The sequence below is a fragment of the Phoenix dactylifera genome, chromosome 10 (assembly GCF_051530095.1).
Source record: "Phoenix dactylifera cultivar Ajwa chromosome 10, Ajwa_hap1_PhDact_Kaust_v1.1, whole genome shotgun sequence".
NCBI classification, from domain to species: domain Eukaryota; kingdom Viridiplantae; phylum Streptophyta; class Magnoliopsida; order Arecales; family Arecaceae; genus Phoenix; species Phoenix dactylifera.
Window position 1 is genome coordinate 13,923,373 of NC_143199.1, and position 23,426 is coordinate 13,946,798.

The window sequence follows — 23,426 nt, forward strand, 5'->3', positions numbered from 1 at the left end:
CCTTTAACTGAAATTATGAAAAAAAGTGTTGGATTTAAATGGGGAAGTGAACAAGAATCGGCTTTCAATTTGATCAAAGAAAAACTAAGTTCAGCACCATTACTTGCTTTACCTAATTTTGCTAAAACTTTCGAAGTTGAGTGTGATGCTTCAGGTATAGGTATTGGAGCTGTCTTGCTGCAAGAAGGCCGACCCCTCGCCTATTTTAGTGAGAAACTCAATGGGGCAGCTTTGAACTATCTAACTTACGACAAAGAGATGTATGCTTTGGTAAGAGCCTTGGAGACTTGGCAGCATTATTTGTGGCCCAAGGAGTTTGTCATTCATATAGATCATGAATCCTTAAAGCATTTGAAGGGCCAAGGTAAGCTGAACCGACGCCATGCTAAATGGGTGGAGTTCATCGAGTCATTTCCTTATGTGATCAAGTACAAACAAGGTAAGGAAAACGTGGTTGCGGATGCTTTGTCTCGAAGGTACACTTTGATCTCTACTTTGAATACTAAATTGTTAGGATTTGAGTACATTAAAGATTTGTATTCTAATGATTCTGACTTTGGTAATGTGTTTGAAGCTTGTGAACATGCGGCATTTGGAAAATTTTATAGGCATGAGGGATTTCTATTTAGAGAAAATAGATTGTGTGCCTAATTGTTCTTTGAGAGAGTTATTAGTTCGAGAGGCTCATGGTGGGGGACTAATGGGACACTTTGGTGTGAGGAAAACCTTAGATGTCTTGGCTGAACATTTCTTTTGGCCACACATGAAACGAGATGTAGAGAGGGTTTGTGCGAAGTGCATCACTTGTAAGCAAGCTAAATCTAGATCTTTACCTCATGGATTGTATGAGCCATTGCCAATACCTAGTGAACCTTGGGTGGATATTTCCATGGACTTTGTGTTGGGTTTACCGAGGTCAAAAAGGGGTATGGATTCTGTTTTTGTGGTTGTAGACATGTTTTCTAAAATGGCACATTTCATTCCATGTCATAAAACTGATGATGCTAACCATATTGCAGATTTGTTCTTTAAAGAGATAGTGCGACTACATGGCGTGCCAAGGAGCATTGTTTCAGATAGAGATGCTAAGTTCTTGAGCTACTTCTGGAAGACTTTATGGGGTAAGTTAGGTGCTAAGCTCATGTTTTCTGCAACTTGCCACCCACAAACTGATGGGCAAACCGAGGTAGTTAATAGAACTTTATCTACTTTATTGCGTGCCATCATTCAGAAGAATTTGAAGAATTGGGAAGAGTGTTCGCCACATGTTGAATTTGCTTATAATAGATCCGTGCATTCTGCTACTAACTTTTCTCCTTTTGAAATAGTGTATGGGTTTAATCCTTTAATTCCAATGGATTTGTCACCTTTACCTATTGATGAGCGTGCTAGTTTAGATGGCAAAAGAAAAGCTGAAACGATGAAGCAATTGCATGAGAAAGTTAGGCAAAATATTGAGAAAAGAACTGAACAATATGCTACTCAAGCCAACAAAGGGCAGAAGAAAGTGATCTTTGAACCAGGAGATTGGGTTTGGGTGCATATGAGAAAGGAAAAATTTCCAGCAAAACGGCGTTCTAAGTTGCACCCTAGAGGAGATGGGCCATTTCAAGTCATTGCTCGCATTAATGATAATGCATATAAGCTTGACTTACCAGGTGAGTATAATGTTAGTACTACATTTAATGTTTCTGATCTTTCCCTTTTTGATGCAGGTGATGAAGATTCGAGGACGAATCCTTTTCAGGAGAGGGGGAATGATGGAAACCAGGATGCAGCCACCAAGCAACCTAAGGAGGGACTATCCAAGGCCGTGGGAAGCAAGGAGCAATGTATGGAGCATTCTGGTCTGATACATCTTGATGATCCATTACAAACTGGTGGAGGACCAATCACTCGGTCCAAAGCTAAAAGAATGAAGGAAGCACTTAATGGGCTGATTGAGGAAGCTTGGAACCAGCAAGAGGCTATTGGAGTGGATTTGGACGTGAAGATAGCTTGTGGACTAGTCAACATGATCCATGCAATTATTAGGCCAAATTAGATGCTTACTTGGTGGAAATATTGCTGGAGTTTTCAGATTTAGTTTTATGTTGCTGAATGTTCTAGGAAATTGTCTTCATTAATTTCTAGGAGATTGAACTTTGACTAGTGGAGTTTCATTAATGTTCTAGAAAACTGTCTTCATTAATTTCCTAGGAGACTGAACTATGACTAGTGGAGTTATTATTGTTCTAGGGATTAGACTTTAATTAAAGGCTGGTAGGTTTCCCTTTGGGCTATAAAAAGGGTGTTCCTTATGTAAACAGGCAGATCTGAATTGGAATGAAAATTGTGAGGTTATTCACTTCTTTGGTTCTTCATTGAACTTAGAACTTATCAAGGCAACCCTTGTGGCCTTCAAGTGACTTATCATCGTGATTCTAATTAGGGTGTGGCGTCAACAACCTTCTATACCTTTGGTTCATGTTTTGCTAAACATTGGGTCAAGGTTCTATCTCTTCCAAACTGATTTTCAGACTTTCTTGGGTTATTCATCAACTTGTTCGTGGGTTTCTAAGAATCTATCTTACGGGGTTCACATCAATGAATAGCTGAGACATCACAGGACCAGTCATACAACTGCAGCATCAAGTAAGTCACTGACGAGTGGATAAACATCCAAGTGACTTCTTGCTTTGATCACGCTCAGTACCCTTATTCTCTAACAAGCACTTGCACAATCATTCTAGTGTCCCCACACTATAGACTCAAGACTCGTCTATCAAAAAAAGTGATATGTGCACTAATCTCATCGGATCGATCACTGTCTTTCGTAATGCTCCATTGATCAAGAGGAGCAAATTAGGAATTAATCACCAATGACACATGTCTTAAATTTTCAACTCTTGAGAATATATGTCATCATCTTCTTAATTTCTTGGACGATTCATGGACACATAATAACATGAATGAAAAGAATGCCCAATTTTATTAATTAATAAAAAGGTCATATACAAATACAATGCATCTGCCAAATTGGCTTTTAGGGCATACTTCTAACAGTTTGTAGCAACACTCCAAGCGGGGCTGAAGTTCTCCGTGCACGGATTGTGAACGAGGTCCTAGCGACTTATCGCCTAGTCCCAATGGAACTCGCTCCGAATTCATGGAAGATAATAGCTAGCTTCCTCGGTTTGTGCCTTGCATATAACCTCCCCCTTCGGTCCAAGTCTTTTGGAGTTGCTTCATATTGAAAGGCAACCCCGCAAGCAAAGGGTGGTGGTACTTCTCCTTTCGGAGAGGCCGCACATTCTTCCGAGGCACCCCTTCTTCCAATCATGGGTGGAAGAGTAAATTTTTCTTTCTTTTCTCTGAGCAGTCGTGGGGGTTTGATGATTAACAACAGACTCCCCCAGCTGTCACAGCTCGAGCAGGCGACTTTAGAGGCATTGCTTGGCTTGGAAGAAAATCCACGACTCTCTAACTTGCTTAGCGAGGAGGTTCTGGTGAATGTTGGCTTGAGCTCGGCTCATCCCGAAAGTAAGGGTGACCCGCTCGTCTATCAATTGAGGTCAGGCTGCCTCCACGAGCCGCAAAAGGGGGCGCAGCGGAGCGGGCGGTTGCAGCGCCTGCTGGAGCTTGGAGTGCCCGGAAGGTCGTCCGGTCGCCCCGATCGAGTCTCGAGTTAGGGGGTGAGCTTGGAGCTCCACCACCTTCTAGGGTTGCAGCCTCGCTCGAAGCTCGTTCTATTTCTTCTGGGCCCGAGAGAAAGCCCTTTCAACCCAAGTGCCAATTATCCGAGGATGACACGGTGCTGGAGTCCAGCGAGGTCGCCCGCGAGCTCGTCCGTTGCGCCTCGCTCCCGCGCGATCGAGCTCAACTAGGGAGCTAGGGGTGACCGGAGTTGTGGACGAGGCTTACACCACCAGTATTTTGGTAAGTGATATCACCTCTGCATTGATGCTTGCCCCGGCTAACTTTTATTTTCTTGTGCGAGGTCGCTCCATTTGGTTGACATATTGGGGAACATCGTGCTCAACTCCCGAGAGCGAATTTGGGAGTTGCAGTCAGAAGTGAGGGTCATAGAGTGGCGAAGGGAGGAAGCCGAGGCCTGAGCTGCCAATGCCGAACAGCGGCTAGTGCAGGCAGAGCAGAAGTCAACGGCTGCCGAGCAGGGGCGGCAGCAGGCCGAGACACTTGTCAAGGCCAGGCTCGCCCAAATCTAGAGAATGGAAGCCGAGCTCCTCCAAACTCGCTCGACTGCCGAGGGTCATATCTCAGAGTTGGAGTCTACGCTAGCTAGCTAGAAGCACAAGGCCCAGACTTTGAGGCTAAAGACCGAGGAGCTCGATTGGCTGGCAAAGGAGCAAGTACTGATGGCCATCTAGAACATCCATGAGTCCGAACAATACTTCAACAAGCTGGCAGAGGGGGAGACTGGCGCCATGATCTGGGGTTTTGAGAACTGCCAGGATCAGGCTCAGAGACTTTGCCCTAAGGTCGACTTCAACGACTTGTGTCCATGTCTAGATGGGGGCACCGAGGTGAAGGTCGGAACCGAAGTCGAAATAAGCAAGCTTGCAAAAGCGCACGAGCCCACTGCCGAGGTAGGGGCCACCCCCGAGGTCGAGCCTGAGGTGGCCCGAGCTGGCTAAGCTCCTGCTTACTATGTATATACATTTTTTTCCTTTTTGTAATGTCAACCACTTTGGCCTTTTGTATTCAGCTCGATCTCAAGGTCGGAATTTTTTGTACTCGACCCTTGCCCTTTTTAATATCAATGAAATACGCATTCCTTTTAGTATTTTGTACCTCTAAGATTTAGCAAGTATTTGAGCTCGTTTTGCCGTCTTTGAAATCTGATTAGGTGCTCGAGCTCGCCCTACTTCGTGTTCGGCTATTGTCATCCGAACTGCGTTTGCTAGGTCTGAACCTATCTCGCGTAGCAAGAGCCGTGTCAGGTGTTCACCAAGGTTCTTGTGCTCGGCTTTCACTTCCGGCTGGGCCTTGGAGAGTTCGACGGAGCCTGCTATTCCTGAGCTCGTCTGTTGGCGCACTTTAGGCGCACTTGGAGCCTTGTTTTAGCTTTCGTACTGTAGCTTACTAAGGCATCTGTAGGATAGAGAGCCGTTGCAAGCTTTGATGCTTTTCAGCCTTAAAAATTTCTATAAGCCTCGCTGGGGCACCTAATCCAAGGTCGGGCCACGCTTGGGCCCTGCGCGCTTGGTGGATAGCTGCAGTCGGAAGAGTTCTTTAATGGCTCTCTGTTGATGCCGCAGGGTGCCCCCCGCTCAGATCAAGGGCGCGTTTGTGGATAATTGCAGTCCGGAGGAGCTCTTCAATGGCTCCCCATTAATGCCGCAGGGCGCCCTCTGCTCAGATCAGGGGCACATTCGTGGATAGCTGCGGTCGGAGAACTCTTCAATGGCTCCCTGTTGATGCTGCAGAGCACCCCCTGCTCAGATCAGGGGTGCACTTCATGGATAGCTGCGGTCGGAAGAGCTCTTGAATGGCTCTCCATTGATGCCGCAGGGCGCCCCCTGCTCAGATCAGGGGCACGCTTGGTGGATAGCTGCAGTCAGAGAAGTTCTTCAATGGCTCTCCATTGATGCCGCAGGGCGCCCCCTACTCAGATCAGGGGCGTGCTTCGTGGATAACTGCGGTTGGGGGAGCTCTTCAATGGCTCCCTATTGATGCCGCATGGCGCCCCCCGTTCAGATTTGGGGTTGTTGAGTGATTGTTGTTTCCATATTTGATTTTGATGAGCCCAAAATACTTGAGTATATTTCATACTATACTAATGAATTCAAGTGAAGTATTTTAGAAAATATATTATTATATATGTTAGGATGGCTTATAAAATTGTTCAGGATTGTTAAGATCAGTTTTTATAATGTTTGGAACCATTTTAGTCTTGCCCTGCACTCGAGTCGACTCCAAGGTTTCTCGAGTCGACTTTGACATAAAAGTTGTTATCCGGCACGACCTCGAGTCGACACCCAGGTTGGGCGAGTCGACTCCTGATAGATTGGCATAAAGTGGAATTACCGAGTATAGAGCCCGAGTCGACTCCGCCTAATATCGAGTCGATCCTGGAGAAAAGATAGAAGACTCATTTTAACCCAACTGATACCGAGTCGACTCCACCTGATACCAAGTCGACTTCAGCAAAAAGACAGAAGGTCCATTTCTCAACTCAAGTTGACTTCGATTGTTACCGATTCGACTCCAAAAAGTAAAACAGAAGATTATTTTTCTACGGGACAAAGATCGAGTCGACACCTAAAGATTGCGAGCCGCCTCCAACTTTTGGCGAGCTGACTACAGATGGCGCGAGTCGACTCCGATAAAAAAAACAGAAAGATTAGATTCTGGCACACTAAGATCGAGCCATCACTTGAAGGATGTGAGCCATGTTCCATTTTTGGCGAGTTGACTACAGAATGTCACGAGTCGACTCTTGAAAAATAGCCTGATGAGTACTCTTAAAAGATACAGTGAGCGAGTCGTCATCTAAATTACATGAGTCGCCTCCAGCCACTATCGAGCCGTCTCCAAATCACACGAGTCGACTCCAATCTCAACGGTCATATTGTCAGGTTGCATAGTTGAGTCAGAACAGCTATTTTACCTTTTGTAATGGCTAGTTTTCAAAAAGGAAGGCTCTGAAAAATGTTTAAAAGGAGAAAGGAGACAAAAACAAAGTATTCATTGAAGATCATTCAAGTTTACATCCACCAAAAAGGATTAGAGCCTTTTTCAAAGCAAAAGAGGAGTAATTGCCCCAACATCAAATTCAAAAGTACTTCTCACATTTAAGGCTCGATTATCTGATCCTCAACCATCAGCATATTCAAAAGATGATCCAGAAGGGAAGAAGCCACATCCTCCTTCAACATAAAATCTGTTTGTGAGCTTCTTCCCTTTAATATTGTTTATATTGTGTTCTAACTCTATAACTCTCATATTCTATTTATATTACTTGATTCAATTAGGAGATTGAATTAAGGGGAACAAGGTTTGTTGGTGAGCCAGTGTAAAGTGTTAGGTTATGGTTGGTGAACCAGGAAAAACCATCTGGGTTAGATTGTATGCCCGAAAAAAATAATTAAGTTGGTTGTAGTCGGTGAACCTATGAAAACCAACCGAGTTTGTTGTAATCTTGTGAAAATAACAAGTTATGTTATGAGCTTGTAAAATAACCTGCTGTAATCAGAAAGATTATAGTGGAATTTCCAAAAGGACTTGGGAAGTGGACATAGGAGCAGGGTTGGCTTCGAACCACTATAAAATTTGTTGTGTTTGCGGTGTGGTTCCTTGTATCTCATTTCCATTGCTTTCTTTATAGTTAAGATTAATCTCTTAGATTAAAATCAAGAAAGCTTTCATAATCACATTAGACATTTCGTAAAGAAACCAAAGTCTTTATTCAAAATCCAATTCACCCCTCCTCTTGGGTTGTCTACTGGGCAACAAGTGGTATCAGAGCAGGTGCTCTTATAGTGATTGTTGTTCTAATCAAAACTAGAGTAAAAGACCATGACAACTCAAATTGGTTATTTTCTTCCTGAGGGACAGTCAGCCAATAGGCCCCAATTGTTTAATGGTACTAATTACACCTATTGGAAGGCTAGAATGAGAATCTTCATTCAAACCCAAGATTATGATGTATGGAGCATCATTGAAAAAGATCCACACATCCCTACACACACAATAGATAATATCTCTATTCCTAAGCCTAAAAAAAAGATTGGGATGATCATGATAGGAGAAAATCTTAACTAAATGCTTAGGCAATGAATGCATTATATTGTGCCTTAGACCCTAATGAATTCAATAGGATCTCCTCTTTTGTTTCAGCTAAAGAAATATGGGTAGACTTGAGGTTACTCATGAGGGAACTAATCAAGTAAAAGAGTCTAAAGTAAACATATTAGTGCATAGATATGAACTCTTCAAAATGAAACCTACTGAAACCATTACTTTCATGTTTACAAGGTTCACTGATATTATTAATGGACTGAAATATCTTGACAAATCATATACTAACAGTGAACTTGTTAGGAAAGTGCTACGTTCTTTACCTCGGATATGGGAAGCTAAATTAACAGCAATCCAAGAAGCCAAGGATCTCAACATGCTTCCACTCGAAGAACTTCTTGGATCCCTGATGACCCACGAACTGACTATGAAGGAACACACCAAGGATGAAAGCCAAAGAAGAAAGGTAATTGCACTTAAATCCACTGCTAAAGAAAGTACTGGCAGCAACAGCAGTGAGGATGAAAAAGAGAGAAGTTGATTAAAAAAGTTTCGGAATTAAAAATGACTAATCAATCTATAAAAGACTGCTTAACTAATAACACAAACTGAAAATTGAAAATCAGTTTTTAAGTAAGGAAGTTAATAAATATAAACCAATTGTTGCAAAGTTCACTCTTAGCTCAGAAAAACTGAAAATGATTCTTGATAGCCAAAGTTGTTTTTAATAAAGCTGGTTTAGGATACAAACCTAACAACAAATAGAAATTACTTAAAAATTTCTTTGTAAAAGCTAAAGATACTCAAACTGAAAGTATAGCACATTTATGTAGCGAAAAATTCAGGCATGAAGGGAGTTGGTACTTAAGACAGTAGCTACTCAAGACATATGACGAATGACAAAGAACATTTCTTCACCCTTGAAGCAAAAGAAGGTGGTGTAGTGACTTTCGGTGATAACAACCAAGGTCATGTAAAAGGCATTGGTAAAATTCAAATCATCCCTTCTACCTATATTAATAATGTATTATATGTTGATGACCTTAAGCATAATTTGATTAATTTCAGTCAACTATGTGATAGAGGATTTGATGTTTCATTTAAATCATCATTATGCATAGTAATCAATCCAATTGACAATAGCATAGTATTTAAAGGACTAAGACGTGGAAATGTATACATGATGGATCTAGATGATCTCACTAAAACTCACTAAATCTTATTAGGAGTATGGGATAATAACTCACCCTTGGATTAATGCCAAGTGTCCAATCCTTGTGCTCATGGCGCCATCAAATAGATGCATGACATGTATCCACTTAATCAATTTCCTAATCATATTAGGTCTCGATCAATTTCCTAGATAAGCATAATTCCTAATCAAATTAGGACTTAGGCTAACTCCTAATCATATTAGAATAATTAATTTGGGAGCATGCATCATACGACGCCATGGGGACTTTAAAGTCTGCATAGTGTGAACACAACTTAAGTCATATTCATTCTATGACGACATGTAGACTTTAAAATCCGCACAAATCTTGATTTAATCAAATTAACCCAATCATGAACCCAAATCAATTTGGATCGAACCTAATTTGATTTGGCTCATTAAATTAGCCCAATTGCAATCAATTACAATCAATTCCATTTAATGCTTCTTTCATTAACTCACTAACTCTTAGTGGGTTAATTCAATCACCAATCATATTGATGATTGATTTCTATTGTGATTCCAAATCACAATTATGATAGTCTGACTAATTAAATCCTCTATGTGTGTGACCCCGTAGGTTCTATTCTGACTGGTAGTGAATCATATTGAGATCTCCATCTCAATATCACTTTCAGTGGACTGAAACAATTTCAGTTCTACTCTTAGGGTTCACTGATCACTAAGTGAATACCTTCGAGTCTTACAATCCACTAGTGACACCTAGCAGTATGTGGTGGCAACCCAGCAGAATGGAATATCTGAAACTTTTGATGCAGTTAGCGTATGATACAGTCTCTCTATCATGGATCCCGACATGACGGAGGTTATGAATATCTCGTCAAATCCCATCGTCCGTCATATGTTAAATTTATTCGACTTCCAGTTCAAGATATGAAAAACTCTTTTTCCAAAATACCTAGTCAGAAATTTATCGAACTCAGTCTCATAAATCACATAGGATCATTCCTAATCTATCAAAATCGATAGATCCCATCTAGATGCAACCCTATTCCAAAATGAACCTACTGTAGCCAATCCGCACTACAAGGACCCGAATGGCTAGGGCCCAAGTTCTCATGCTCGTCAAACTACAGCAACCTCATAGTGAATAGCTGAGGCATCGCAGGTTAAAGGACCAGTCATACAACTGCAGCATAAATAGTCACTGACGAGTGGATAGACATCCATGTGACTACTATCTTTGGTCACGCTCAGTACCTTATTCTCTAACAAGTACTCGCATAATCACTCTAGTGTCTCTACACTGTGGACTCGAGACTCGTCCATCTGACTAAGTGATCTGTGCACTAATCTCAGCGGATCAATCACTGTCCCTCGTGATGGATTTATCGATCATGAGCATTTAGAAATTAATCCTTAATGACACATGCCTCAAATTCTCAACTCCTTGAGAATATGTGTCATCATCTATTAATTTCTTTGGACGATTCATGGATGCATATAAACATAAATGATAAACAAATTGCCCAATCTTATTTATTAATAAGTGTCAAATTACAAATTTATGCTCCAGACTTCAAATATACGTCAGCCACGTTGGCTTTTAGGGCATACTTCTAACAATCTCCCACTTGCACTAAAGCCAATTAGACATGTATTTAAGTCCCATTTTCTCAAGATGGACTTCTAATTTCTTCTGACTCAGCTGCTTAATGAATGGGTCCGCCACGTTATCAGTGGAGTCTACTCTCTGCACCTCTACATACTTCTTTTCGAGGTAGTCGCGATGAAATCGCCGCTCTATGTACTTGGACTTCTGGTGAGACCTCGGCTCCTTAGCCAGTGTTATGGCGCCGTTATTATCGTAGAAAAGGGTTATGACATCTGATGACTTGAGTCCTAGCTCTTCGACAAACTTTTTGTACCAGAACGCTTCCTTTGCAGCATCCAATGCAGCAATGTACTCTGCTTTCATGGTAGAATCTGCAATAATCGGTTGCTTGGAACTCTTCCAATTTACCGATCCTCCATTGCATAAGAATACATATCTTGATCTAGACTTTCTATCATCAGGGTCAGTTATGAAGTCTGAATCAGTATATCCTTCTACCTTTAACTCTGTGTCTCCCCCAAAGACCAAAAACATATCCTTAGTCCTTCTCAAGTACTTAAGGATATTTTTCACAGCCATCCAATGCTCCTCGCCTGGATTTGACTGATATCTGCTCGTGACACTCACAGCATGTGCTATATCAGGTCGAGTACATAGCATGGCATACATGAGGCTCCATATTGCCGATGCATAAAGGATCCTACTCATGCGCTGAATCTCCTCAGATGTTTTGGGACACATCTTCTTGGAGAGATTTATCACATGCCTTAGGGGTAACAATCCTCTCTTAGAGTTTTCCATGCTGAACCTCTTCAGCACTTTCTCTATGTATATTTTCTATGATAGGCCAAGCATCCTCTTAGATCTATCTCTATAGACCTTAATCCCCAAAATATAAGACGCTTCACCTAGGTCTTTCATGGAGAATTTCTTAGACAACCATAACTTGACCGATGTGAGCATGGGAATATCATTCCCAATCAGGAGTATATCATCCACGTACAATACGAGGAATACTATAGCCCTTCCACTGACCTTTTTATACACACATGGTTCCTCTTTGTTCTTGTTGAAATCAAACAATTTGATCACATCATTGAAACGAGTGTTTTAACTTCGAGATGCTTGCTTTAGTCCATAAATGGATCTTTGCAGCTTGCAGACCTTATGATCACCATCACTGAAAGTGAAACCCTGAGGTCATTCCATATATATATCTTCCTTAAGATATCTATTAAGGAATGCAGTTTTCACATCCATCTGCCATATCTCATAATCATGATAAGCTGCAATGGCAAGCAACATTCGAATGGATTTCAGCATGGCTGCCGGTGAAAAGGTATCCTGATAGTCAATGCCTTCGCGCTGACTATAACTTTTTGCCGCAAACCTTGCCTTATAGGTCTCTACCTTGCCATCTGAACCTATTTTCCTTTTGTAGATCTATTTACACCCAATAGGTACTATACCTTCAAGCGGATCTACTAAGGTCCATACTTAGTTGGAATGCATGGAGTCTATTTCTGACTTCATCGCATCCATCCATTTTTCGAAGTCGATGTCTAACATCGTTTCATTGTAGATCTTGAGATCATCACTATGATCTCTTTCTCCCATGAGAAACTCTTCCTCTATTTTCTCTGTAAGCATATCTAAGTATCTTTCAGGAGGATGGGAGATCCTACTAGATCTACGAAGTGGACGAGGTTCTTCATGTATTGGCTCGATGTGAATAGGGTCACTAGGCTCAATTGCTCGTTGCTCTCCAAAGACTTTTTCTTCGAGCTCAATTTTTCTCCCACTGCCTCTATCAAGGATAAACTATTTTTTCAAGAAGATGGCATGTCGGCTCACAAATACTTTGTGATCCTCTGGGATGTAAAAATTATATCCTAACGACTCTTTAGGATATCCAATGAAACGTGCACCAATTGTCCTAGCCTCTAACTTGTCTGCCTGTTGTCGCTTGACTTGGGCCGGACATCCCCAAATCTTGAGATAACCAAGACTTGGTTTCTTACCATGCCATTGAAAGTTAATACTAGGTTCTTTGGTGTTTAGCATGCTGAATTTTTTTTTTTTTTTGAAAACCATGGCTGAACCTGATCGGGTTGCCTACGTACCCCTTCACAAGGGTGATCAAGCCACACGTAGTTCTTTTTAAGTTTCAAAAATGCAGTAGAAAAATGAATCAAACAATAAAATCATGCATGCTTACAAGATCAAATCTAGAAATCAACACATTAAGAATACATAGGATTATGCCGGAATCGTTTAAACAATTATGCTAAAACTTTTATGCATGATTAACTATCAGATCTAAAACTTAAGAACTCTATTCCAATTAATCTTCGAATATCCATCGAATGGATTTTGGAGATATCTCCATGAGGAGCTCCAAAAGAGGGTAAAATCTCGGAGAATTGGACCTATACCTTGACATCATAATAAATGATTAATGCTAGATTAATATCTTTTATGATGGATGAAAGTTGTGGATCTGATCTTTGACTTTGCAGCGACGCACACGAATGGCCTCTACGAGAAGTACACGCGAAATCCTGAAGGATCTTCTTCTACAACAGTGCTAGCAGCTGCAGAACACTTAAAGGCTGAAATCTGCTCGTCGGGATTCAATCAACTCTTAATCAATCGTCTTGAAGCAGATGAAGATGAGGTTTGTAGAAAAAGTAGAGAACTCAGATCTGATCTTGAATCTTCCAGATATTCACCCTGAAAAACCTAGCTAAAATGGAGAAGGAAGAGGGGAAGGAGGCGTGTGAGGAAGAAGGATGCAATGCAATGTGTAGCCGACACCCATTTTTGACCCCTTTTAATGGCATTCGAATTTCATTCAAAATTCAAAAATTAGCTTCTGAAAACCTCCTTTAGTTGGTGCAAGCAATGGAATAGGAACAACCCAAATCAGATCTCAACCAAATCTGATTTAAATTCAAACTTTAAACACATGCGCAAGGGGGGAGTGATGTAGAATTCCATGCAGCAAGGCAAAAGACTTCATATTTTGGAACTCACCTCTTGAAATTTGAATTTAATCCATTCAAAAACTCATACGCCACCCTAGCTGATGGTTTGAGTGATTAAATTCATTTAACACATTGCTTAATGTTTGAATTTAAATTCAAACACCAAGCAATGTCGCCAAGTGTCAAGCAATGGGTTCATGCGCCATGCATTAATTTTTAGGTTATTTAAAATTCATGAAATCCAATTCCATGTCACCACTAATTGCCACATCATCTGAGCCTAATATCCTTGTGTTGCACCGAATCAAATTTGGTCAAACCCGGATTGTTGCCCAGAAAGACAACACAAGAGGGGGGGTGAATTGGGTTTTAAAATAATTTTGCAATTAAAACGTTTGTGGATGACTAATTAATACTTTTGCAAGATGATTAATTAGTTGCTATGTGCTGTGAGTGAAATGAGAGTGAGAGAGAGAGACACAAGCAATCACAAACACAATGTTTATAGTGGTTCGGAGCTATCCCTTGCTTCTACGTCCACTCCCCAAGTCTCACTTGGGAATTCACTATAACCCCTTGGATTACAGCCGGTTGTTTTACAAGCTCACAACCCAACTTGTTGTTTTACGAGCTCACAACGAACTCGGTCGGTTTTTCCAGGCTCACCGACTAGAACCACCCCGATTGTTTTCCCGGAATCACAATCGAACCCTTACACGTTGGTTTTACCCTCGGCTCACCAACCAACCTCTACACTCTTGATTCAATCCCCTGATTGAATCAAGCAAAGACAAGATGGAAAGAACAAAGATAAATAGAAAAACAGAGCTTCTAAAAAGCAGATATACAGCAATATAAACTAGAGAGAAGTTAAGAGCCCTCAAACACGTTTGAGTTGGAGTAGAGTAGGGCTTCTTGAACTGTGAGTCTCCTCTTGAATGTCTGGTCGACTTGAAGGCAGGAGGAGACTTCTTTAAATGCTGGGAAGAGGTAGCTGGATGGAGTTAATGGCGCTCTTCCTTCTTTTCTGTTGAAAACCAGTTGGCCGAGATAGGATGCTTGATTTCTTTGAGTGGAATGGTGCTTCTCTCTCTTGCTACAGTTCTCTGTGGCTATTTAAGCCATCCCCCACGGAAACTAGCCGTTAGACACCTTTTTTTGTCCGTTCTGCACACTCTGCACATCCTGACAATATGTCCGTTGGGGTCGGAGTCGACTCGCGCGATCTGGAGTCGACTCGGCTGTAGCGGGAGTCGACTCATGCTTTTCTGGAGTCGGCTCGGCAACTGTTCCGGATTTGAATTAATGACCTCCGCGACTGGGAGTCGACTCGGCTTAACCCGGAGTCGACTCGCCAACTTCTGGAGCTGACTTGCCATTTTCGGAGTCGGCTCATCCCATGAAGTCCATGGAGCTAATTTTTCAACTTGGCCCACTCGAGTCGCCTCGGCAATCCTGGAAGTCGACTCGGCGCTCAGAGCCCAAACTCCCGATCTTCTGTCTTTTGGCTCGTCCAGTCTTGGAGTCGACTCGAACTGTTCCGGAGTCGACTCGGCTCTCAGTTTCCGAAACACAGCCTTCTGTCTTTTTGATGTAGCGCTGCCTTGGAGTCGACTCGAGCTGTCTGGGAGTCGACTCGGCTCTTCAGAGACAATAATTCGGTCTTCTGTCTTTTTGGGGTCGCGCTGTCTCGGAGTCGACTCGCGCATTGCGGGAGTCGACTCGGATCTCAGAGTCCGAAAACTGCTCTCTGACTTTTGCCTTGTGTACCACTGAGAGTCGACTCTCGCTTTCTTTGGAGTCGACCTGCCAACCATCGGAGTCGACTCGCGTTCCACAGGAGTCGACTCGAATCTCAGGGTCGAAAATCGCTCTCTGACTTTTCTGTCTGTAACTCCTTGGAGTCGACTCATACTACTCCGGAGTCGACTCGGTAATCATCGGAGTCGACTCGCGCACTTCAGGAGTCGACTCGCTGACAGGTTTTGAGTTGAGTCTTTCTGTTCGTCTGTCAGTTCTCAGTCGGAGTCGACTCGTAATGATCCGGAGTCGACTCGAGCCCGTGCCAGTGATTCTGATACGCTTGGAGTCGACTCGTAATCTCCCGGAGTCGACTCGAGTCTCAGACTTTGGTTCAAACTGACTTCTTAACTTATCCAAAATATCTTGAACCAAGTCTAGAAACACTTAGACAAGATTTTCACTGAAACACTCAATTGAATTCATTAGTAAACAAAAGATATACTCAAATGCTTTGAGCTCATCAAAATCAAATAGGGTTTTAATCAATCACTCCACAATCTCCCCCTTTTTGATGATGACAAAACATTGAGTATATGTAAAGTGAATTGCTCAATAAACAAGAAAATGAAATCTATAAATGAATTCAAGTGTCTGATTTTTTTTTTTAATTTATCCAAACTTGAAAGGTGTGAAACAATAAATTTTGGAGTTAAAGCTCCCCCTTTCATTTAGAATTATATAAGCCTTCATGTCATGCACTCAATTGTTTGGCTTATATATATTTAATGATTTGACTTTCTTAAAAATTTAGATTCTCCCCCTCAACATATGCATTCTACTTTGTTTTGATTCTCTGAATTTCCTTTTAATGTATTGAAGTTTTTGAACTGAAATTTTTGGTTTTTAGAGGGAAAATCTGTCAATTTGTTCTTGAGTAGGATTCAACTAATCTCCGAATATCCCTTGAATAGATTCTGGAGATTACTCCATTAGGAGCCCCAACAGAGAGATAATGAGCCTCGAGGTACCAAATCCACTAAGAACAAATTATGTTTTAATTTTTGATTTCTTTTATGTTGATTCCATTTACATATCTATTAAATATTTCTCCCCCTTTTTGTCATCGTATCAAAAAGGAAGTGAGTATAACACGCAATCAATTAGAGAGCAAATTGCACAAAATTGAAGAGAATATGTCTACTCTTTGTATTGATGTGTATGTAAATACATTTGTGAATACAATAAGTAAAGCAAAAAGAATACATGTCAAAATACAAAAAGATATCTAAGGCTTCCTCGAGGAGGATGCGATTCCCGTGGGCAGTCTGGACTGTTGTTCCATGAGTAGGGTGACCGCAGTGGTGACGTGCTCTAACTGTCTGATAATAGCCGAAGTGGCCCTGCTGTGTGTCGTGGAGAGCTCAGTCACTGTCTCCTGGAGTGTGTCCAGCTTGGCGATGAGCACATTCGCCAAGCGCTCGGCCCCCTGAGTAGTGGTGCCCATATCCTGTCGGATGCTATCTCGCAACTTTCGTGTGTTGCTTGTGATATCGCTCATGTTTAAGAATTGGGCTTGTACCAGGCTTCTGACATTGAAGATCTCCTCCCTCACATGAGCCGTCATCTCGGTCACGGCTGAGAATGAGGGAACTAATGCAGAAGATGGGGCACTGGCTGGACCTCGGAGCTCCCTAAGCAGGTCGTCCCGGAGATCTCTAACTATCTCCTGCCGCAACTCCCGGAGCTGCTCAGGAGAGATCCGGACCTCCATGGGCTGAGTAGGTGGAGCTGAGGAGGAGGGTCCGGCAGAGGTGGTGGGAGCAGAGGTGGAGGGAAAGGTAGGATAGTCTGAGTCTGGGTCAGGACTGGGGGAATGTCTGGTGGTATGTGTGGAGGTGGATGATTTCCTAACCCAGGTTCCCTCGACCTTCCGAAACTCCATCCTGTGTAGGGTTCCCGGACGCATGCGATCTGTCCATCGCAATGCGCGAGAGGGTTCCCCCTCAGGAATGGGAATCTCGGCCTCCCTAAATAGAAGAGTGAACATCATGCCATAGGGGAGGGTGAGCCTAGGTCTATCTAGTGGCTCACATAGGTATCTATACATCATCTTGGGAAAGTTGATTGGGGTGTCCTGGAGGATGTAGAACATAAGAGCTAGGTCTCTCTTAGATACAAAATCGAAGCGGCCAGTCTTCGGAAAGAGGGACCTAGAGATGATACTCAAGAGGAGCCGCATCTCAATAGAAAGTGAGCTAGCGGACACCTCATCTAAGGGGGACTGAGGTGGATGTCCTAGAATGGCCGTAAGGGCCTCAGTCCTATCCTCGGGGTGTGTGGGAGCTACCCCTACTTGTGGAAGGTGGAGGATTTGGGCTATGAAATCCTCGGGAATAAACAATGGGACACCGGCTACAGTTCCCTCCATTCCCCCATTGCCCCTATGGACAGTACCATAAAACTCTCTAACTAGGCCAGGGTATGTGGGGAGATCTAAGGAACAAAAATACTCTAAACCCTGGGCCCGCAATCTCTCTCCTATGGTAAAGCCCTCCCGGGAGAGATAGTCAAAATCGATGTATCTCCCGGTGGAGACCGCCTTCCCGGCGCACGGCCTCGAGGGAACCTCCCTTGGCGGAGAACGAGCCGGAGGTTGTGGCCTCACGGGATCGTTCCGAGCTTTGGACCGTCGCTCGGTACCGCTCGCGGGTTGGGGCCTCTTCCGGCTTGGGACAACGGCTTTACGAGGCATGGTCGACCTAGAATGGGGTAGAACGCTAATGGACGGAGGAAGGTCGACGGAAAAAGTCCTAAGGACGGTCGGAGACGATCTAGGAGACGGCTCTAGGGTTTTTTTGAACAGTGGCGGCGGTGAATAGAAGTGTTGATAAAACGCTTGGATTAGGGTTAAAAACCCGGATCCCGACCTTGAGTCGACTCCACTGAGTCGCGAGTCGACTCGACCTCGAGTCGACTCCAAAGTATGCGCGAGTCGACTCCCCCTCATGAGCCATCGACTTAGAGTCGACTCCCGTCAATGTGCGAGTCGACTCCTCTTATGCTTCATCTTCCTCGAGTCGACTCCCGTCTGTGTGCAAGTCGACTCCTTCTTATGAGCCGACTCCGAAACTTACTCGAGTCGACTCGAACTCTGGCACGCACCTAAAAGTTATGCTATTTTCGTACCAAACCAGGGACACTCACTAAGTTATGATCTAATTTGATGATCATAGTTGAGAAACTCTATTTTTAATCATCAAAATCAATGAACTAGTGGAAAATACCACTAGGATGGATCAATCACTCCTAATCCCCTCCTAAGCACACTAAATCTCGCTTCACTTAAGGGTTTTGTAAAAATGTCAGCTAATTGATCATCAGTGCAAACAAATTGAAGTGTCACATCACCATTCAGTACATGATCTCTTATGAAGTGATGTCTTATCTCAATATGTTTAGTTCTTGAATGCTGAATTGGATTTTTAGTTAGGTTAATGGCACTTGTATTATCACAATTAATGGGAATTTTATCTTGTTTAATGCCATAATCTTCCAATTGTTGTTTGATCCACAAGATTTGAGCACAACAACTCCCGGCTGCAACATATTCAGCTTCAGCAGTAGATAATGCAACCGAGTTTTGTTTCTTGCTAAACCATGAGATTAAGTTTTCTCCTAGGAATTGACATGACCCGCTGGTGCTTTTTCTATCAAGTTTACATCCAGCAAAGTCTGAATCTGTGTATCCTATTAAGTTTAGGCTAGATTCTTTAGAATACCATAACCCTATATTCTTTGTTCCTATTAGGTATTTAAAGATTCTCTTGACTGCAATTAGATGAGATTCCTTAGGATTAGACTGATATCTAGCACACATGCAAACACTAAACATGATATCAGGTCTACTTGCAGTAAGATACAATAAAGATCCTATCATACCTCTATATAATTTCTGATCTACAGATTTACCTGATTCATCTTGGTCTAATTTGCATAATGAGCTCATGGGGGTGCTGATTGACTTGTTCCCCTCCATATCAAACTTCTTAAGCATCTCCTTGATGTACTTAGCTTGATTGATGAAGATGCCTTCTTCAGATTGTTTGATTTGAAGCCCGAGGAAATAATTCAGCTCTCCCATCATGCTCATTTCAAATTTACTCTGCATCAAGTCAGCAAATTCTTCGCAGAGGCGATTGTTAGTAGCACCGAAAATAATATCATCAACATAAATCTGTACTAACAACATATCTTTGTTTATCTTCTTTAGAAACAATGTTGTATCTACATTACCCCTAGAAAACTCATGTTCTAATAGGAATTTGCTAAGCCTCTCATACCATGCTCTAGGTGCTTGTTTCAAACTATAAAGTGCCTTGTTCAATTTATATACATGATTAGGGTATTGATGATTTTCAAAACCAGGAGGTTGTTCTACATATACCTCCTCATTAATATACCCATTTAAGAATGCACTTTTTACATCCATTTGAAATAATTTGAAGTCCTTAGAGCATGCAAATGCTAGTAAAAGTCTAATTGCTTCAAGTCTAGCTACAGGAGCAAAGGTTTCATCAAAATCTATACCTTCTTCTTGATTATAACCCTTTGCTACTAGTCTAGCCTTATTCCTTATTACAATTCCATTTTCATCAAGTTTATTTTTATAAATCCATTTGGTACCTATAATTGAATATTCAGTAGGTCTTTCAACTAGATTCCATACTTTGTTTCTAGTAAATTGGTTTAATTCTTCTTGCATTGCATTTATCCAATTTACATCTTTTTCAGCTTCTTCTATGTGTTTGGGCTCAAAATGTGAAAGCTAGATGATTGTTTAAGTTCCTAAGAGATGCTCTAGTCCTAACAGGTTGAGATGGATCATCTAGAATTAATTCCTTAGGATGCCCGTGAGCAAACCTCCAAGCCTTAGTCAGCCCATTATCCATAATAGCCTCTTGGCTTGATGATGCATTTCCAATTAATTTTTGATTATCATCTTGTAATGTCATCTCATCTATCTTCTCTTCAAGAATTTCACCATCATCATCAAAATTAACTCTCTTGCTAGAAGAGATATCACTAAAATCATCAAAAATAACATGTATGGATTCTTCTATAACTAGGGTTCTTTTATTAAAGATTCTATAGACTTTACTAGTTGTGGAGTACCCCAAGAATATGCCATCATCAGATTTAGAGTCAAATTTTCCTAGATTATCTTTTCCATTATTATGAACAAAACACCTACATCCAAAAATATGAAAATAGTTCACTTTTGGTTTTCTGTTTTTCCAAAGTTCATAAGGTGTTTTTTTTATGATGGGTCTTAATAAAACTCTATTTAATATATGACAAGAAGTATTGACAGCTTCTCCCCAAAAGTACTTAGGGAGGTTACTTTCACACAACATAGTTCTAGCCATTTTCTCTAGAGTTCTATTTTTCCTCTCCACAACTCCATTTTGTTGTGGTGTCCTAGGTGCAGAAAAATTGTGTGTTATTCCCTTTTTACTACAAAACTCATCAAATAAATGATTTTCAAATTCGGTACCATGGTCACTTCTAATAGCTATTACAGAAGTATCTCTAGCATTTGTTACTTCTTTATGAAATTTCTTGAAAATTAAAAATGCTTGATCCTTATGGCCTAAGAACATGACCCAAGTATATCTAGAATAATCATCTACGATAACTAGACCATATTTATTTCCACCTAGACTTGTGGTTCTAGTTGGTCCGAATAGGTCCATGTGTAGTAGTTCTAGAGGTCTAGAGGTAGAGACACAATTTATAGATTTAAAGGAGTTCCTTGATTGTTTGCCAAATTGACATGCTTCACATATTTTATTCTTTTCAAATTTTAATTTTGGCAAACCTATCACAGAATCTCTTTTAACTAGTTTAGATATGGTGTCCATGCTTGCATGACCTAACTTACGGTGCCATAACCAACTAGCATCATTATCCTTAGTTTCATTAACAACTAAACATGGGTTGTGTTTGGCAAGATCCTCAAGGTCTACAACATACACATTTCCACGTCTTATTCCTTTAAAAACTAAACTATTGTCATTTGGGTTTGTTATGATGCATAGTGATGGTTTAAACATAACATTATAACCTCTATCACATAATTGACTAATGCTTAATAAATTATGCTTAAGACCATCAACATATCGAACATTATCAATAAAAGTTGAAGGGATAATTTGTACTTTACCTATACCAATGATGTGACCTTGGTTATTGTCTCCAAAAGTCACAACACCTCCCTTATTAGCTTCAAGGGTGAAGAATTGATCCTTGTCACCCGTCATGTGTCTTGAGCAGCCACTATCTAAGTACCAACAATTTTTGTCGACCTTGACTGCAAGACACTCCTACACAAGCAAATCATATAATCTTAGGTACCCAAGTTTTCTTGGGTCCTTCATGGTTAGTAATGTTGGTTCCTTTTGGAACCCAAACCCTCTTAATTTTTCTTTTAGTTTTCCCTTTCCTATACTTACACACATTTGCTTTATGTCCTAAAATTCCACAACAAAAGCAGGTTATTTTCTTAGTTTTACTTTTCCCTGCTTTAACAAAGAAGTTACTAAGAAGTTTTTGCTTATGTTTAGGTTTATACCCTAAACCCGCTCTATTGAATACCGCTCGTTGACTATTAAATATCATATTCAATTTTTCAGAACTATATGTAAATTTTTCAACCAAGGGTTTGTATTTTTCAAGTTCTTTAGTTAGTGTTTGTTTTTTTGCTTTTAGATTATTTAGTTCTTTTGTGAGACTCTCATTTATATGTTTATTATTTTTGGGTTCTAATGTTTCTTTGTTCAGCCTTTCATTTTCTTTAGTTAAGGTATTATTCTTTTGTATCAAGATTTGGTTACTTGTTTTAAGTTCTGCATTTTCTTTGATAAGAACATCTTTATCCTTAACTAACGAATCATACTTACGGAGATGAGTTTGGTTAGTTACTTTTAATTCTTTGTTTTTAACGTTTATTGTTTTGTATTCATCCATTAATTCATTGAAAGCATCATATAATTCATCGAAAGTAAAATCTAAATGTGATGCGGATGTTACCTCATTTTCATTGGCCATGAAGCAGAAATTGGCCTTTTCTCCTTGTTCCTCATCCGATGATGATGATGATGTGTCGGAGTCCGATAGGGTGGTGACAAGGGCTTTCTTCTTCTTGTACTTGCTCCCCTTCTTCAGTAAAGGACACTCAGCTCTGATGTGTCCCGACTTCTTGCACTCATAACATCCAATCCCCTCATTTTTCCTTTTCTTACCTTTATCCTTTCGATAGAAATTTGAGGGGCCTCTCCTTTGATGAAAGGACTTCTTTTGGTTGATGAATCTTCTGAACTTACGTACGAGAAGAGCCTCATCATCCTCTCCCTCGTGATCTTCTTCTTCACTGCTGCTACTGCAAGACAAGTCTTTGTTAGATGATGTAGATTTGAGAGCTATTACCTTTTTCTTATGGGAGGACTCTTCTTCGCTGTGTTGCTTCATTGTTAGCTCGTGCGTCATTAGGGATCCAAGAAGCTCCTCAAGTGGTAGCTTGTTCAAGTCCTTGGCTTCTTGGATTGCCGTCACCTTGGCTTCCCATGACCTTGGTAGACAGCGAAGAATCTTCCTGACAAAATCACTGTTAGTATAGTTTTTGCCAAGGCTTTTTAGGCCATTGACAATGTCAGTAAATCTAGTGAACATGCAAGTGATTGTTTCATTAGAATCCATCTTAAATAGTTCATACTTATGAACCAATATGTTTATTGTGGATTCTTTGACTTGATTCGTGCCCTCATGGGTCACTTCAAGTCTATCCCAAATCTCTTTTGCAGAATTGCAAGTAGAGACTCTATTGAATTCATTCCTATCTAATGCACAGTAAAGCACATTCATTGCTTTGGAATTGAGTTGTGCCTTTCTCATGTCATGGTCATCCCAATCCTTTTCGAGTTTGGGTACAGTGACACCCTCTACATAGATGGATGGGATGTATGGTCCATTTACTACAATGGTCCACATCTCATAGTCTTGGGCTTGAATAAATATTCTCATCCTAGCCTTCCAATATGAGTAGTCGGATCCATTAAAGAATGGGGGTCTTTGGGTGGACTGACCCTCAATGTGGGAAGATCCAAAT

At 41.2% G+C, this 23,426-nt stretch overlaps 1 protein-coding gene across 1 annotated transcript in view; it reads right to left on the reverse strand.

The window, feature by feature from the left end:
- Positions 1-23,066, reverse strand: part of LOC149752689 (uncharacterized) — a 33,401-nt gene extending 10,335 nt beyond the window's left edge. Inside the window, exon 1 of the mRNA XM_089925725.1 lies at positions 22,352-23,066. Coding sequence (XP_089781851.1) covers positions 22,352-23,017 — 666 coding nt within the window. The 5' untranslated portion in view covers positions 23,018-23,066. The remainder of the gene's footprint in view (positions 1-22,351) is intronic.
- Between the last annotated feature and the right edge of the window lie 360 nt (positions 23,067-23,426).